This window comes from Hesperophylax consimilis, chromosome 7 (assembly GCF_061612785.1).
Source record: "Hesperophylax consimilis isolate HC1 chromosome 7, BYU_Hcon_1.0, whole genome shotgun sequence".
Classification (NCBI taxonomy): Eukaryota; Metazoa; Arthropoda; class Insecta; order Trichoptera; family Limnephilidae; genus Hesperophylax; species Hesperophylax consimilis.
In genome coordinates, this window is record NC_142842.1 from 15,131,572 (window position 1) to 15,147,482 (window position 15,911).

General features: G+C 34.2%; 1 protein-coding gene across 1 annotated transcript; it reads left to right on the forward strand.

Annotated features, from left to right (window-relative positions):
- Positions 1-3,298: 3,298 nt before the first annotated feature.
- LOC149422358 (uncharacterized) lies at positions 3,299-12,623 on the forward strand. The gene is made up of 4 exons (XM_089633741.1): positions 3,299-3,691; positions 8,786-9,153; positions 10,143-10,657; positions 11,681-12,623. The coding sequence occupies exons 1-3, from the start codon at positions 3,570-3,572 to the stop codon at positions 10,643-10,645; spliced, it is 993 nt and encodes a 330-aa protein (XP_089489867.1). The 5' UTR covers positions 3,299-3,569; the 3' UTR covers positions 10,646-10,657; positions 11,681-12,623.
- Positions 12,624-15,911: the final 3,288 nt, after the last annotated feature.

Sequence of the window (15,911 nt, forward strand, 5' to 3'; positions counted from 1 at the left end):
AAAGTGCTGACACAATATCCTTACATAGATAACAGGCCTTGGCAGCACCGCTGTGACGTTCGGCGAGTCCATCATTCGTCTCCATATAATCCTGTTCCTGGTGATTGTGTTAGTTAGTTGTGCATTGTGACCGCAATAAAAAGCGACGGTCGGGATAATAAATTACCCTGGGCTTAGCGAAACACTTGCTAGGGCCTTCAGAGTTTCCGAGAATTCCGTTGAAAACATCTGGCGTATAGTTACCGATCCTCGTCCCAATTTCAAATTTTCGATTATTCACTTTTAACACACTTCACTCAAATTACATATTATAAAGTTCTAATAACTGGTTATTAAGTTTACTTAAAATGTTGATTGATTGATTTAAAAAATAATTTCAAAGTGATGTTGCCTCATTACCCTTGAAAATCCAAAAAAACACAAAGCGGTTGGAGTTGTTGGTCCGGCTGCCAGGAAGGGCGCTATACAACTTCGTATAATCATAATATAATCATCTAATTTGGTATGGTTGCTTAGTACGTACCTATTTCCAACGTATATATTGTACAACGTACATAATACGATAGCTATTATGATTCCCAGTTACCTTAAATGATGTTGATGTAAATCAATCAATGTTTTTTTATTATATTTGGATAAGTATATATAATTATGTACCAAAAAAATAAACCATTCACGGGAATTAATAATGGGAAAACGTGTATTTAAAATTATAGCTATTTCGTGTGGCGGAATAGTAAATAATTACCCATTCTTTGTACCCTAACTTTTATTTAAGCGTCTATCTGAAATTTACTTCTTGTGTGTTTGAAATTATTTAAATTTTATTGATGTTCATACTATAGCAAACATGTAATGGCAAAAACCAAACCTCAGTATAATACAAGTACCTATTGTACAACAAGTTATGAAACTTCTCCAAGTACGAGACTCGGCACAATTAGTAGTAATACCATCTCTATTCTGTAAGTTAATAAATGAATGAGTGACTGGCCGAGCCAATCAACCGATATACCGGACCAGTTTTATTTATGCTGTTTATGCCGTGTCGGTACCTACCTGCCAGTGGTACTAACTTTACAGAAATAAAGTGCGGCAAAATGAATATCTCATCCCAACATTAAATGAATCGATTTTCTCCTAATAAACACAAAAGGTAAATGAACTGCTGACGTTGAGGTGAAATAAAATGGAATATGAGTGTTTTCTTAGGGGGTTAGCGTAAAATATTTATTTCGTAATATACGTGCTTTTCGGCTTAAGTAAATCATTTTTCTATTTTGGACAAACAATGGAGTTATGTAAATCAAGCGATATTTCATGATGCTCCATCCAATAAATCACAGCATCATTACACCATTACCTAATAAGACAATCATCGACCGTAATGAAAACAAACGACTTTGCATACATACTTCATGTTTGTTATCTACGTGAATTTGGTTTGCTACCATAATGTGTAGTACGTTCGGTTATAACTAGCAACAAGTAATAAAATATCCAGAGATAGTTTTTTTTGACTAGCATTTCATTGTGTTGATAAAATTTGTGAATGCTTTTACTATTTTTTTACAGAATTATGCTTTATGATTTGATTCTTATAAATTTCACCTTTTTCAAAATTCAACCCTGGCTGAACCAGTACATTCTGAAACCATTTTTACAAAAAAAACTTCATTTATTTATTAGGTACGCACATCTACATAAGTTACCTACACAAATTTTTACTGTGCTTGTCTTACTAGAGATATCCCGTGTCGATATAGGCCAGTTTACATAATTTTATGTTAACAATGGGTAAATTTTTCGATTAAGTTCGACGGTTGTTCGTGATTTTTTACAATAATTTGACGCATAAGATGCGTTTTTTAAAACCATAATATATGCCTGTCATCATCAAATAGTTTTACAAAAATAGAGAAATCATATTTGAAATACTTAATATTTGACCGGTCAGTGGTTGAGTGGGCATAGCGCTTGGGTCTCACCCGAGCGTTGCGTGTTCGATTCCTCGGCTGGCTAAGTCCTCCATCACAACACAAGCAACATTTTCGGCTTTCTGTGGTGGTAGTAGGAGATTTTCAAACATTGTTGGGTTATTCGTAACCTGGGAATGTTTGTCTTTCTTTAAAAAAAAAAAAAAAAAATACTTCTAAATATGCCCAAATTATTGAAATAATAAACATAGAAGAAGTAACTATTTACGTCAGGGGATATGGTGATTATATATCTATTTAGTTGAAGGTGTGGGGAGGGGAAGGAGATATAATATCTGGTCATCAAACACGTCTAACATAGAGCATCAATGGCAGAGTACGTAAATTTTACAAACATTTAATTAGTCTTGACACACGCCCCTTGCTTTTATTCACATTCAATAATACTAAAAATACTAAAATACTTGGTCTTCTTATTTTGACTTCTGACATGACCCGACTAAAATATTTGATTCTCTCGGTCGTGCCAGCAACTAACTTAACACGAAATAAATAGTTATTATTTTATAAATCTTTTGAGATCCTCGCGGCCAAAAGTATTACCGTAATTGATTTTTCCATATATTCTCTTTGGTCCACACTTCACACAGTCTTGGAGTGTCAAGCGTCCATGTTCATCCGTGCATTATCATTGCAGAAGCACCGTTAAAGCAACTATCAAGGAAGAAACGCAAATGGCATAATACCACAAAAATCAATCACAATAAAGTTATACTTACGTTGAAAACGCCACACTTTTAGGCACATATTATGAAAATTACACTTCGTTTCAACAATTTCCTTAGTAAACAATTATTTATGTGTACAAAATAGGTTCTTGGTTCGGGTTAATTAAGTCATTTACGCGTATTTAAATTGAAACGAAACTCTTACAAACATTAAACCATTCCAAAAAATCCAAAATTTCGGCAAAGGGATCGTTTTATAAGGAAAATGTTAAACTTTGATTGAATACTAATGGAATTTTAATTCATATTTTACCATCTCTCCTGACGTAAATAGTTTTCTTGAAGTCATTACGATTGGAGTAACAATGTACCGAGTTACAATATATTATAACTTTAAGTAATTAAGTTAAAACGAAGTGTAATTTTCATAATCTGTGCCTTTTAAAAGTGCGACGGTAACGTAAATATTTACCGAAAACTTTTAATATAAAATGAAATCCGTTGAAATTTTAAAAAATATATAAAAACAATACTATTATAGCAAAACGTACTCTAGGATAGTGCAAAACTTCTAGAAGGAACCAAAAAGGCGCCCGACGCACCATACGGACGGACTGTTGCGTATGTGGGATTTTGTGTTTTGCAAGTTGGAGGCCATTATCGCTTGTCAGTTAACCAACGGAGGTGTATTTTAAATATTATCTTCGCTATTTCCAGTATTTCCACTACAATATTAACAAAGCAAACAATAAAACGGCGAATTCTCGTGAATAAAGTTTTCAGTGATATAAAGTATATAGTTAAACTTCCTGTGCAGCTTAATATATACCGATTTTCATTCGTTGAAATAACTGAGCGCCAGTTTTAACGATTTTTAGGGAAATTCACCCAACGGACATTTAAAATGTGGTACGAAGACGATGTTAGAGTACAAGAAAGCCCAAAACAAAAACAGCAAGTATATCCTGTAGAAGGACAGATCAACAATATCAACGTTGATGAAGAAGATGTAGTAGTTCTGCCTGGGTAAGTCTGCTTTTACATTTTTAATATCGCCCATTGCCTGCTGTAGCAGTGCCCAGTTGTCTCTAAATAATAATGTCAAGTTTATGAATTCGCAACGCGTTATTCTAATAACGTTACCTCGCTTATTTGGAGATAATAATATTAAAATTTTAATAAATCATTGACGCTATTCATTAAAATTCCTTTCTATTTCAACAGTATTACAAAATATTATTAGACACTAAGCATCTTTATTTTTCTTGATTCTCTCGTTTAGTTATGAATTATTCGTGTAAATGCGTGTCAAATAACTTAAAAACCATATTATGCAAACCTGATAGGTTCACGTTTGCCAGAAAAATCGATTTTTTTCAGTAGAAATTATTCTTTCGTAATACGAATATCCACAGTACGAAATATCAACAATTCATACCTTTGATCAAATATTATGAAAATTCTCTCCCATTTGCACCATAATTTGTTTTGATATTTGAGTAAACATATACAAATCATATATTGAACACATATTCACATTACTAACTCTCTTATCTCTAATCGTTTTTTTTTTTACCACCAAGGAACCAAAATGATATAATCGTTAAATATTATTTAACTTTCATAAAAATGCTCGTAATATGACAAAGAATGATCCTAATAAACATTGATATGCTAGTATTTGATGAGGATTTGATAATGTGAGATAGTTCTATCACAAAATTATTTAGAGATAAAACTCAATTCGGGTCTTACGGGATTATAAGGAATTTATTATATATAATCTCGTTCAAATTGATACTGATTATATCGGCGCCTATTAAATTATCTGGCAATTGGTTATTGTAATGAATTCTTCATATTCTTGATTTTATCCTGATTACAGCCCACATATATTTTGACTACATCAGATTGTCAGATTCTGACAATGGCTGTACAATAATAAATTAAAGAATATCATTTTCTTTTCAAAAATTGTAAATCTGATAAATCTGTTGATAATTACTATCAATTTAAAAAAATAAACTATTGCAGACCTTTTTAAAAGTGGAACTATGCAAGTCAAGTTAAGTCCTGTGATTTTTTATGGGTAACAACTAGTAGAGAAATAACAAATCAGTGTGTTTTGATTTATAATTTTTTTTATTAAAAGAAATCAAATTCAACTATCTACTACATAAATCATTCCAGGGACGTTGGAGAGGAATAATCAGAAATCTTAGAAGGAAAGTACAATTATGTTTATTTGATTAAATGCATTTTAACTTGATAAACTATTGCAATTAGAAAGTAATTAACTTCAATCAACGCCACATTCCAGATTTAACTTCCTATTAGGATAACTATCTTAGAATCTGATAAATTTGAAACTGGTAAGAATTTATAATTTTTCCTAAGAGGTGAGTGGGTATTATTGTGTTGTTGGTTTGGTTTATAAATAGATTTACTTGTACATCTCTTTGACCTTAATCAGTGGTGTAGTGATAAACTCACTTGCCCCGAGCAAACTTTGAATCTGGAACTGTACACTCCTTACTTACATATTGACGTCAATGAGTGAACTTAAACATCTTTAAAGTCCCAATCGACGGGAAGAAGGATCAGATATCTGGGTAGCTCATTGTTGAATCAGGAGACATTGCAGACTGCCAAGTGGCTTCCTCGTGCTTACTCCCGTAAGCCATGCAGAAGTTCTCCAAATCTGTAATAATACTTCTAATTTGAGCTTCCGGCATCTGTCTTTTATTGTATTACTTAAAAATGTACATTCATATGTAATTAAATGCCCTGGAAAGGGCCCTACACTGCCCAGGGCCTGGGCGGTGGCTACGCATACGATCGCTACACCACTGTCCTTATTGGAAACACGTTTGCCCACCTTATCGCCCACAACACTGAATGCATTAAGTTCAATAATGTGTTATTATCATCTTGTTAGAAGGTCATTTCACCCGTATAATGTAAAACCCATTGTTTCTTTGATTCTTACAGCTTTTATGTAATATTTCATTATATTATTGTTCTCACTGAGAAGAAACATAAAATGGTTTAGTAATAAAAATAATGATTCATTTTTTCCCCACCCACAGCCATGGAAAATTAAATGATGTCACGCCTTGGATATTTATAACTTTATTGGTTACCAAATTTAATTCCAAGTTTGTAGTAGCAAAATCTTATTTTAAAAACAGTTAGTAACGAGACAGAGCCTTTGAAAAAATATTTGTACAGTGCCCTTGGGGTGATTTTTCACAAAAACAGCACTACACAGTACATATATATTATATATTATTATGACATAAATCTACATCTATATCTACCTCTGTGTATATAATACCCTAGAATAATTGTAATACACCCAACTCAGTAAAATATTGACAATACTTACCCAACGCTGGCCGCTAGTGGTGCTAGTGTAGCATGTTGACATTTCTTCAAGACAATGGCAGCAAATAAATGAATTTATATAGTACTCGGTGGTGGTGTTTTGTGTTTTCTAATTTGTATTTTGATGAAAAAATATGCAAATTAGAAAGCATATATATTAATTTTTTTAAATTTTCGTTTTCTGTAATTTATTAATGTAAAATAAATATAATATTTCATATAAAATCCATTAAAATGCTTGAAAGAAAACCATCCCAAAGAACTCGGCACTAGTGTAGCATACTCCCATCAGAATGTATGGGAAATGCTACTTCTAAACCATTTTGTGTTTTGTAGTTATTAGAGAAAGGTTCTGTTACCAATAATTGTGTGTGTTTGCGCTCTGTTTTTGTTCTCTTGAATTTTTCACTCACTCTTTTGGCTTAGAATGTTTGATATTATGCTGAGATATTTTACAATGATATTGTTATGTTTGCAACACACTACTAACCATCGGGTTACATGCAACACGCCCAACTAGTGCCCGGAACCTGCCGCTGCCACAGTTAGCGCTCGAAATATGCTGCCTCCACTGGTCAAGCTAGATGGTCCGGGAAGGTACCAAGCGGCGTCTTGGCCGGCCAGGAACCTACTAGAATTTCCAATTCTGTAACGCACTCCTTTATAAAGGCCAGACGAGTGCGACACCGGCAGTTTTTCTTACAAATTTCAACGTGCAATTCAATACAGCTTTATCAACATTTCTTTCGCCCCGCGACCATTTAATTATCACAATAATTTTTATTGCCACTTTCCAACAATATGATAAAGGCAAGAGGAATTAAAATATAGGGTTTTTAATCATCTCTCGATAGCGGTCCATTCACCGTAACTGTCGCTCCAGCCTCATTTTCGAAAAAGTAAGGTCCAATGACTCCGGGAGACAATAAACCACACCAAACAGTCACACGTTGAGGATAGAGAGGCTTTTCAACAATAACTCTTGGGTTTTCCGAGCCCCAGATGCGACAATTTTGCTTGTTGACGAAGCCACCGAGGTGGGAATGGGCCTCATCACTCAAGATGATTTGCATTTGATTCACTCAAGTGAATTTTAATAATTTAAATGCGTTGTTGAAGCATGTATCGTTCCATTTTTATTAATGGCGTAGTTTGTGCTTGTCAAATGTCAAAAAATGACAGCTTCAAAAGTAACATCTACCGAAATAGCGGGCTATTCAAAATAACACCTCTTATTGGAAAACCCTGTATTATCAAGTTGTAACCAATTAATGTTTGTTTTTCTTGAAAATTCACAACGGTTTATTATATTTGGCTGATTTAAATAAGTCAAATTTGGTTATAACAATCACTGTAATAGCGAGTTTAGCTATAATGAGCAATTACAAAACGATTGTTTAGTTCAGGCTTATCTACCTATAATTGTTGACTGTTATAACGAGGTCGATTCACTGATGTATCGAGCAAATAATTTTGTCAACACAATTTCTGAATACATGAATGGGTCGTTGGGTCTGAAAAAATAGTTGGGAATTATTCTTGAAGTAAGTAGTAACAAACAAAGGGGCGGGAATTTCCTATGCCGTTAGGGACGGATTCATATTTTTATGGCACTACCTGTGTAAGATTGTCTGCTATGTGAACCATTGCGATCTATCGGGCACAATGTGACATTGTCATAAAATGCGAAATTTGTTCCCTTTTTATGTCTTCTTTTGTATTACAACTCATCGTCAATTTTGTTTTAAAAACCAATAAATATGTTTATGAAGGTACCTAGTTACGAGTACCTACATCCCTGCACGGGGTAAATTTATGATAGTAATACACAACGTTTTCAGCAGAGGGGCAGCTTTGCCTATTTTTCAAACATGCCACGACCTACAAACGTTTTTTTTTTTGTTTTCGTTAAGGGGGATGGGGTTGACAGAGTTAAGGTTTCTGTTGAATTTTGTATTATGCAAACTGGTTCTTCAAAAATGAAGCCTAAATTAAACAAAAAAAAAATGTTCTCAGCCAGGGTTTTCAAGAATAACCCCAAATATTTAGAATTTTCTCTATAGCCAAGTAGGCCGTATAAAATTGACATGCGGGCCGCAAGAATGGGGCCGTGGGTTGTGCATCACTGGTTTGTGACACGTAAATTTTTACAGCCGAAAACCAAAACAATATCGCAAGCTAGTTATTTATGACAAGTGCGATTTTACAAGCGGTAGGTACAGTACGCACGAGCTAGTGATAAAAAAAAACCAATTTAGTGATAAAAAGATAGCCAATTTAGTGATATTTTTCATTGTAGCTTTGAACCAGGTGAAGATAAAAAAAAAAAAAAAAAATTATTAATGCGTTGATTGTTTTGAAGAGGAAATTGAGAAACATGAAAGCGAAATCTTAAAATGATCATTGATAATAAATTCGAGTAATATAAGTGTATTTTTAATAGGTAATACCTACTCATATTTTGTAAATATACTGCACAGCGAATATATTGATAGTAGAGGCAGGTAGGTAGGTATATTCGACTTTTAATATCATATTTTGGATATAAGGAGCAAATTTGGTCAGTCCCCTCGTGCTCGTTATAACCAAGTTTGACTGTACATTGTATTTTCGGCGAGGTTAGCAAGTTTGACATTAAAGATTTGCTATATTATATTATTTTGTAATTATCAGGGATTTGTGTGTCATGAATCTTCTATTATTTTAATTACTAATAATCTTTGTATTTCATAGAAACAAACCGACATCTTTCTGGGACAATGACCGCTTCGATCCCAACGCACCGCCTGCACAGAACGGGGGCGCTGCCAACGGCGGATCAAACGGCTCGTCAACCAACGGCCGCAACTCTCCACGCCGGGAGTTTGTCTCTTCTCCTGGCAGCAAGCACATCATGGGCTATACCGGATGCATTCCTGGAATGATGTTCCGGTACGGCAAGTCTTATGACAGGGCAGCCGACGACAGCATGGCGGAGTTCACCAACAACCAGGAGAAGGAACGGGAGACGGAGTACCAGCGGAATAAAGCCAGGAACGCTTCGCAGATCTCCTTTGATGATACCGATTCGGTGAAGCCACCACCACAGGCTAAATACAAAGGTAATTATCCCGTATACCGCTCAACAAATCAGCTCAGACATCCACCGTGTGCGGCTCGATTTTGACATTTTTGTATTTATCATAACACTTATCTGTTCTGAAATCTTGAATTTTTAATTATAATAAGATAAACATGAATGGTACGAAACCATCCCATATTAAAATTATGGTCATAATTTATGATACAGAAAAATAAAATTAAATGTACAAAACCGAAGTGAGAGAGATATATTTATCAGCTAAATGGCGGGAGATCGCCTCCCGGCCGCCAAGAATTGGAAACTTTGTTTTTCATGTATCTGGATGAAGTAAAGATATTTCGTCTTGAATATTTCAACAGATGTCAATTAAATCTAGAATAAGACACATTTTAAACACACATTTAGTGCAATTTGACCTACACATGCTGCAAAATTTAAATTTGAATCTTGGGTGCCACTCGATCACACGTATGCTTCAGTCGCACCGTGGACTTGACTATCCAAATCACATACATGTGTGTCAGCCGCAGGTAAAAAGTGAAAACTAATGCTTTTTGTTATTTGCTTATAACAACATTGGTGGTGTTAGTAATTTGAATAGTTATGAGTGAATGTTGTAATGATCTGCAGCATTAGCACATGAGAAGTGTGTCGCTATGAGCATAAAAATGTTTAGCTGTGTCATTATAAATTAACTTGTCTGCTGGTCCAAAATCCTGTTACTCAGTGGAAAGAACTTGATCCTTACAACTCAAAACTTAAGATAATTAATTTCATAATACAGAATTACTCTTAATAACCCATTGTGTATAATCTATTGAAGTTTTACTGCCCGAATATCATGAGAATGCAATAATTTACCAGTGATTATTCAATGGATAATTAATTGGATATTATTGGTTTCACTTTTTAATTTATTATTAGGTATTTATAAAGATAAATAATATAACTCCAATACTGTTTCATCTTTAATCTTCTGTATCTTTGACAATCTATTTTCGATTGCAGATCACGGAATCAACTCGAGATACCCCCCGATAGTGGGTTACACTGGCCACATCTCCCACATGATGGATTCGGCCTGTTCCCTCGGCCACGGCTACCAGAGCGCGGCCATGAACGCCCTCGGGGTCAACGAGACCGAAGAGGACAACTTCAACCACGAGAGAAGATTGACCTTGGACAACCAAGCCCACGAGAACGAAAGGAGACGCATTGAACACGAACGTGAAGAATATGACAGCTTCGACCGGCAAAAGGAAATCAACTATTCGATTCAGCGAGAAAGAGAACTCGAACTAATGCGTGAACGGGAGAGGGAACACGAGCTTAACCTAGAACGGGAAAAGGAAGAAGTGTTGAATAGAAGTATCGAGCATGAGAGAGCGATTCAGGTTTCTGTTGAAAAGGAGATGGTGGAGAAGAGCGAGCACGAAAAGGCCGCCGACGCCAGCGTCGAGGAGTTCAGAAAAACTATACGCACGGGAAGGAGAATGTTCAACCAGAACTAAAAAAAAATTGATGTAAGTATTTTTTTTTATTGTTTATTTTGTGCCTATGAAACTTTTTCCATTGAAGCCTATGACAGACCATGCTTTAAGCGTGATATATTTTCGTGGATTTGTTTATTTCAGCATATCTCTCGCTATACATTCCCATTGGTAGTGTTTGGCGAGCGATATGCTGAAATAGGCTAAGCCATGATGCGTATATCGTAATGTGTCGCCTACCTGAATCGTGTTTCAAAATCTTAACCACACATAGTTACAAAGCAGAATATCTGTTTTCTTAAGCTTCAAAAATTTTGAACGATGAGCTCTGGTGTCATATAATTTGCATAGCTTTTTCTGTTGGGAATTACTCGTTCGATGCAAATACATATTCGGCACAGTTGCTGGAATGCGGAAATTTGTTACAATTTAATTTCCATCGCGAACGGCCTTGAAATATCCAACTATCAAAATATAGGAAGCCATTATTCACAAAAAAGTTGAAATCTTCAGCGAAGGTGGGAAGTAAAAAGTACGTAATCTGTAAAACGAAAAGTTGAAATCTTCAGCGAAGGTGGGAAGTAAAACGTATGTAATCTGTAAAACAAAATGTCTAGAAATAATTCTGCAGCTTGCTATAATTTCTCCTTCCGTATTATACATGTTGTCCCGGAAACTAGTGGTACAAACGGGAAACTGGGAATCTGACATCACAGAGAACCAAATGTACATATATATTTTTTTAACATTGTAATTTTTGTTTGCTTTTAAATTTTTTTGTCAGAAAATTAATTATTGGAACTGAGTCTACGCCTTAGCGCATTTTAAAGGACGATATACAGCTTATAGTAACCCCGTTGCTAGTGATTTTTTAATTTTACCTAAAAGTATTCCATCTTCGGACTCGATTTACTCGAAAACAAAAGGCCAAATCGAAAAAAGTATGATGTAGATTCACCAATTTCCCGCTTGTACCACTAGTTTTCAGACACCATGTATAATAATCATAGTTGACTTTTACTGTGATCTCTAAGAAAATTACACTATCTTCATCAGGTGTCCCATCATGAGTGAGCTTCTCACCAACTGCTTCTGCACCACCTTCTCCTGACTCGGGCTGAACGCAGATAAACGACATCACAACTTAACCTAACCTAACCTAACCTCCCAATCATTAATAAGATTGTTTTTTTTTTTCCTGAACCCTGAATGTGGGATTATTTAGGTCATATTTTAAATTTTAACTTCGAGGGACTGATGAAACAAAACTTCTTAAATCATGATAACATCTTATGCGGGGAACTTTATAAATGGGTTTTTCTGTATCACCAAATGTCTCTCGGGGAATTCCTGATTACAATTAACAAAAATAGCTTAGTGATGATAAATAACGATTTTTTTAAATAGCATTTTATAATCATTTTGCAAACGACTAGCACGTACATGTTAATTAAGCATACAAAATTATGTAATTTAAGATGTTTATGTTCATTGTACCAATTTATGTTATTTTTTTTTACGTCTTCCGATTCATTGTGCATGCGTTTTGAACTATGTACATTTTTTTTGTCTGAATAGCTATAAAATAGTATCATTTTAAAGAACCAAAAGCTGTTATTGAAACATTTTGTCAATATTTAAACATTGTATCGTCATGAATACATATTTGTAATGTAAGAAAATTTTTCATTCTCAACTCTAAATTTGTTCATAAAAACTGACGACCGAAAGAATATCTCTTTCTTGAAATCTCAGAAACCGTGAGCTCTGCCACTCCATCTATTTGGCTGGCTACATCATTTCCATCATGAGCTATGTAGCTTTGAAATACCTATTTGACTGTCAAAAATGAAGCGAGATGCTATATTTAATGTTTATTTCAGATTTTTCAATAGTTCAATAATTAATTATTGTTGTAAAAGAAAAGAGTGTGAAACTCGGGCGTAGTAAAAGTAGATATTATTATATTGTATGTATCAATAAATCTGTTTATAAAGAAGACTTGCTTTAACTGTTTGTCCGTTGGTCTTGTTTATATTAATGGTTAATGTTTTACTGTGAAGTTTTTGTCAAGTCAAAGTTGTTGGTAACCCTGATTGAATGTTGAGTTTAATAACGTAAAAATGGCTATTACTATTTTAAAATAAAATTTTGGATTGTTTATTGAAAAGGTCTTTGTGAAGTAGATTGTCATATCTTTATCTTCCATTTTCTTAAATTTAGAAATTTATTTCACTGTCATCGCCATTAATGGAGGCATTTATTAAAGTTTATTAAAATATGTAATTATTATTATTACTGCACTGCTATTATACTAAAAACGTAATTATTAATATGTATAAGAAGTACCTGTATGCAAATGAAAACATTGAAAACATCCAATTTTGTGGATTCTGTGATTTCTAAGTGTTCAAAGTAAATAATATATGTAAAGCCTCATTCTGATTTGGGTACAAAATTAGGCAAAGACATTGGTAGCCTGTAAAAAGGTTGCCATTGGTAATAATAACTAGGAATTGACAATGAAACAGTAATATAAACATATTTTTGTGAATTGCCTAATACAAAAAAAAAGACTAGCAAAAAACTAAAAAAACCTTTGTTTACATAGAATGTTGGCTAATGGCTACCATTGGTAGGTAGTCTTAACCCTGCAGACTGCACCTCAGAATAATTATTTGGAACTGCCCTCATACCAGTCGTGTAGGTTACAAAGTGTGGTGTATTTCTCTTTTATTCTAGAAAATTTGATTTAAAAAGAAGTTGAGGTCTCTGCCACTGTTTACGATCGGGAATGTTAAGGTTTAGATTGTTAAAAATTTAATGACAACGAACCTGTAAACTAATTTTGTACCCATATCTAAATGAACTTGATGTAGTTATCTGTCAAACTAATTGATGGATGTAAAACAAACAGACACACTTCATTATAAAACAAATTCTATTCACAGCTGTGATGGGCATATCAAGATTTGTTAACCTAAACAGCACGGCTGTCGCATAATGTGATCCTGCGGCAGATATCTCTGTATGCAGATTTCCCACGTGTGATCCATGAATTACAAAAACATTGTGTAAAAATGTGCTGTGTGATAGTTCGTGTTGAAAATGGCCAGTGACGTAAAGGTTAATAATTCATTGATTTGGACGATAGTAACGTCATGGGTTAAAGACGGAGGAAGCGCCTCACGGCCCAATACTTCAAAGATAAATTGCGATAATACGGCTGTGAAAAATCTCAATTCATATCTTCATCCGAGATTTAAATTTAATCAATGGTTTTATCTACTGTAATAATACAATGCCATTGCAATTTTACTAATATGTAGTTGCGTAGAATTATATTTCGATGGAATATGACCATTAATTTGAAACATCTTTTGATATGCCCAACATTGCAATGTTGTATTCTGAATGGAAATTATTTTATTTTCGTTGTGGGTCAATCCTTTTGCCATATAAACAAAGATAATATCATAGATTCTAGTTCAAATAATAATACAAGATGTCTTTATATGCTGAAGTTGTATAGCTTAAACTGCTTAATTTTGCAGTTGCTGGTGTAGATTTTGTGGACAAAAAAAGATTTAACGCGTAGGGGCTGACAAGAAACTTCAATAAATAAAAATATATTTTCGTTAAAGCCAACACGTACACGATACTATACCATACTGATAAGTTGACATTTTATATTTTTGTCTTTAACAAACTTATGGAGGTAATATCTGAGCAGGGGTTTGGCCCCCTAGGGGTTAAAGAATAGTTCTTCCTTGGTCTGCAAAATTAACCATGTCAAACTGTATTTTTGTACGTAAAGGCGCTTTGTACTGTTGTTGTAATATTTGGTTTTTTGGAGCTAGTTTTTTTTTATAAAAGATTATTATTTATTCTGTAACCTACTAAATCACAGAAAAAATAGTTTTTATGAGGCCCACATTTATAAAAAAAAGTATTGAATCTAGTTTGACTAGGTTTACATAAAAAAGGTCTTAAATCTGTATTCAATAATAAAATATGTAAAAATTTACATTAAAACTTTATAAAAAATATTTCTACCGAGTACCTTTGTTACCCCCAGATGAATGATTTTTATCCTTTCAGATTTAAATGTTATATATAATCTTATATGTAAATTTAGTTGTATGTTCATAAAATCATAGGAAAAACTTCCTTGCAAACAATAATGGAAGCATGGAACAAGCTTCCACAACATGTCACTGATGCTACTAATAAAGGGTGGTCCATCGGATACGTTGGATTTAATTTTGAATGTGTAATGTGTTTTAACAATAACAAGACATTGTTTTTTTGTATAGCTACTCAACAACCTCAATAACGGCAGATGACAACTGTCAAACATATTAGATTTGCCAACTTAAGTACAAAAAAAAATTGTGGGAAATTTAAACCCGGCGTACCCGATGGACCACCCTTTTTAATTCGATTGGATTTTCATTTGGAGAGAAGAAAGGTTTAACTGATTTTAAAATTTAAAACAATTCCATTATTACTGTTATGAACCAATAATGCGTTGGCCGGTCAACCTGATTATTGTCAGTTTTCGTGTACACATCAAAAGATCTTGGCGCCAACAGCGTTCATAAGTTGTCCCCGTTTTCAGTTTGCAACACTCGTTCAGCGAGGACAGTAGTGTTGACTATTGCGCGAGTGATTGTTTACATTTACAAATTATGGTAATTATTAATCATTAAACGTGCTGTACAAATGAATTGCTCAGATTTGACCATAATACATCCTCCAGCATTTCGATATCGGGCAGATCGTCGCTTTCTTGTGAGTGGGAATCTACTGCATGTCCGATGTCTGGCACATTGTCGCACGAGGCCCTCGCAAGAAGAAGATGCTGGAATAGATTACATCTGTAGCTTTGTTTCTTCCATATTTCTTGAAAAAATCTCACATTGGTGTGATAGCCCATTGAGCGTTATCAACAAGTCAATTTCCTCACCAGCGACTAATACTACAACGTAAGAAGACAAGAGTGACAGTTGTAGTGATGATGATCCTGTTAACGTCGATCAAACTAATTTTCCTTTTGTTATTTGACAAGAAATTCTCTTGAGAAACCTAAGCCAAGGTTTTTTCATCAAACAATATTTCTGGAGATGAGTGTGACTTGGCTCTACGAAAACGCTCATAGCTCTTAGTGCCTTTTTATGCAAAAAAGGCTTTTTTGCATAAAAAGGCACTAAGAGAGTTTGTTGGGTATCCATCGAAAACTACTGCCACGTTTGAGTCGTAATGATCAGTGATATAGTATTGGGCG

What these genes read in the sequence shown, in the direction of transcription:
- LOC149422358 (XM_089633741.1), top strand. Translation starts at nt 3,570, where the DNA reads ATGTGGTACGAAGACGATGTTAGAGTACAAGAAAGCCCAAAACAAAAA. An exon ending in GATGTAGTAGTTCTGCCTGG is followed by an intron (nt 3,692 to 8,785) that starts GTAAGTCTGCTT and finishes TGTATTTCATAG; the next exon opens with AAACAAACCGACATCTTTCT. An exon ending in ACCACAGGCTAAATACAAAG is followed by an intron (nt 9,154 to 10,142) that starts GTAATTATCCCG and finishes TTTCGATTGCAG; the next exon opens with ATCACGGAATCAACTCGAGA.